General features: G+C 28.2%; 1 protein-coding gene across 1 annotated transcript; it reads right to left on the minus strand.

Annotated features, from left to right (window-relative positions):
• Positions 1-399: 399 nt before the first annotated feature.
• Positions 400-1,725, minus strand: SF2 (splicing factor 2). Its single transcript, XM_017898326.1, has 3 exons — positions 1,468-1,725; positions 815-1,199; positions 400-698 (listed from the first exon to the last, which is right to left on the minus strand). Exons 1-3 carry the CDS (start codon positions 1,635-1,637, stop codon positions 507-509), a joined length of 747 nt encoding a protein of 248 aa, XP_017753815.1. The 5' UTR covers positions 1,638-1,725; the 3' UTR covers positions 400-506.
• Between the last annotated feature and the right edge of the window lie 495 nt (positions 1,726-2,220).

The following is a 2,220-nucleotide window of genomic DNA, read 5'->3' on the forward strand; positions in this document are numbered from 1 at the left end:
TTGCAAAATATAAAGGAATGTATTTTTAAACATAAAAGTAACTCTAATCAGTATATCTTCAACAATAGTATGCAATTAATATGAGCACGATTCTTCTTTATCGAGACAAAAAATTAAGATAATAAAATTTTATGTCAATATTTACTGTTGGATAGTCTAACTGCTCTTTCAGGTTTATTCAAATAATCATTTTTAAACACGAGTTTGTAAACGATATATCTCCAAATTAATCTCTAATAGACATAAGTTAAAAGTATTTAAAGAATGACAAATTCTTTGAAAAAACAGTTTTAATACATCTAAAATGAACCGTGCTCTAACTATACATTAGATACAATACAATTATTAAATTCAAGCAACATAGAAATAATTTTATAATTTGTACAAAATTGGTTTGGATTGGAAGGTGTCTTTAAGTGAAATTCAAATCAGTAATAATGAAACATGGTAAAGCAAATATTGATAAGCCTTTACTTATATTACCATGTGAAACATATACGTACACACTAGTCGTATGAACGAGATCTGGAACGAGATCTTGATCGCGAGTAATTACGTCGCAATGGTGAGTAGGTAGGAGAACCACGGCGCCGTGGACTATAGCTTCGCGAGTGACTTCGCCCTCTCTCTCTATCTTCGCTGCGTCCCCTATCGCCACTGCTATGATCTTCTTTCACTCGAATATAAGCTACCTCACCCTACCAATAAAGATAAAATCATGTAATGTACAAGTATACAAAATTTTTGAAACAATAAAATCATATACAATAAAATAATAAAATCATATATCATTTTATATAAATCTACACTATACCTCATGAGACCTAAATCTTGAATCATCTAACTTCTTCACAGCATACTTCATATCTTCATATCGTAAGAATTCAACAACTCCAGTCCCATCTTTATAAACATCAGCAAAGCACACATCACCAGCTTCACGCATGTGATCCTTCAAATCTTGCCAACTACCAGAAGGAGGTAAACCAGTAACAAGAACTCTATATTGGGATCTTCTTGCAGGTGGGCCACGTCCTCGAGAGTTACTCATTTCACCTCGACCACCTCTTCCACTGTCTCCTGCTCCACGACCACCACGGAAATTATTACTAGGACCACCACCTCTTGGAAATTCAACACGTAGTCTATAACCATCATAATCATATCCATCCCTTGCATGTACTGCATCTTCAGCATCTCTGAAAAAGATTACATATAGTAACAATCCTAGTATAATTTGTATATAACTTTAAAATGTTAAAATTAACTATTACATATAATAAATGATATATTAGTTAATATAACATTAATAACGTTACTTTAATTAAAATATAAAATTAAAAATTTCAGAGATGTTTTCAAGTTTAGAAAAAATGAAATATAATGGAGTAATAAATATAATATTTAGTATTGTATAGCACATACAAAATAAAAAATTTGTTATGTAATTATACTTATTAAACGTACCTTGGATCGTCAAATTCGACAAAAGCAAACGGTGGTCCTCTACGATTTTTTAAATCAACAAAAATAACTTTACCAAATTTATAGAAAAGGTCTTGAATATCTTTCGTTCTTATGTCAGGAGGTAAATTGCCCACGTAAATTCTACATTCATTTCTACCACCGTGAGACATATTCGCAATTTTTATTTGAATTTATTGTATACCAGACACAAATAAAAACACCTTAAAAAACTTTAATCGTCCTTTAAGTCTTACACTCTCTTTATTGATGAAACAAACAAGATGGTGGTACCGGTCAGAGAGAAGCGTAATCACGAAATACAAAAAACCAAGAACACTGAACGAACCTAAACGAACCTATCAAATATTTTTATATAGTTAACAACCAATTATGTAGCATATTCATATATAATTCATTTTTCTTCACCAATCATTAATTTATATTTAAAAAATGTATCTTTGTCCTACTTTTTCGAATATATAGGATTAATTAAATTAAATTATTTCTTACTGTAATATGTATGAATTTCAAAATGTATATACTAAATAAACAATATTTTTTATCAGTAGTTTCTGAAGTAAATTATCTGACATTTTAATACATTATAGTATATTATTATTAATCCTTAATATTTTTTTATTTTTTAAATTTATCTACTTAAAAATATTTAAACGTATATATAATTATTAAAATTTTTATGAAATAATTAAAAATTTATAATATTTAAAATTTTTCAATATTTTAAATTAATAT

Source organism: Eufriesea mexicana, unplaced genomic scaffold (genome assembly GCF_001483705.2).
Source record: "Eufriesea mexicana isolate 0111107269 unplaced genomic scaffold, ASM148370v2 scaffold657, whole genome shotgun sequence".
Taxonomy (NCBI): domain Eukaryota; kingdom Metazoa; phylum Arthropoda; class Insecta; order Hymenoptera; family Apidae; genus Eufriesea; species Eufriesea mexicana.

Excerpts from the sequence above, each read along its gene's own strand:
- SF2 (XM_017898326.1), bottom strand. The coding sequence starts at position 1,637 with ATGTCTCACGGTGGTAGAAATGAATGTAGAATTTACGTGGGCAATTTA. Across the intron at positions 1,200-1,467 it reads GTCGAATTTGACGATCCAAG|AGATGCTGAAGATGCAGTAC; the intron begins GTACGTTTAATA and ends AATCTTTTTCAG. Across the intron at positions 699-814 it reads CAAGATTTAGGTCTCATGAG|GGTGAGGTAGCTTATATTCG; the intron begins GTATAGTGTAGA and ends CTTTATTGGTAG.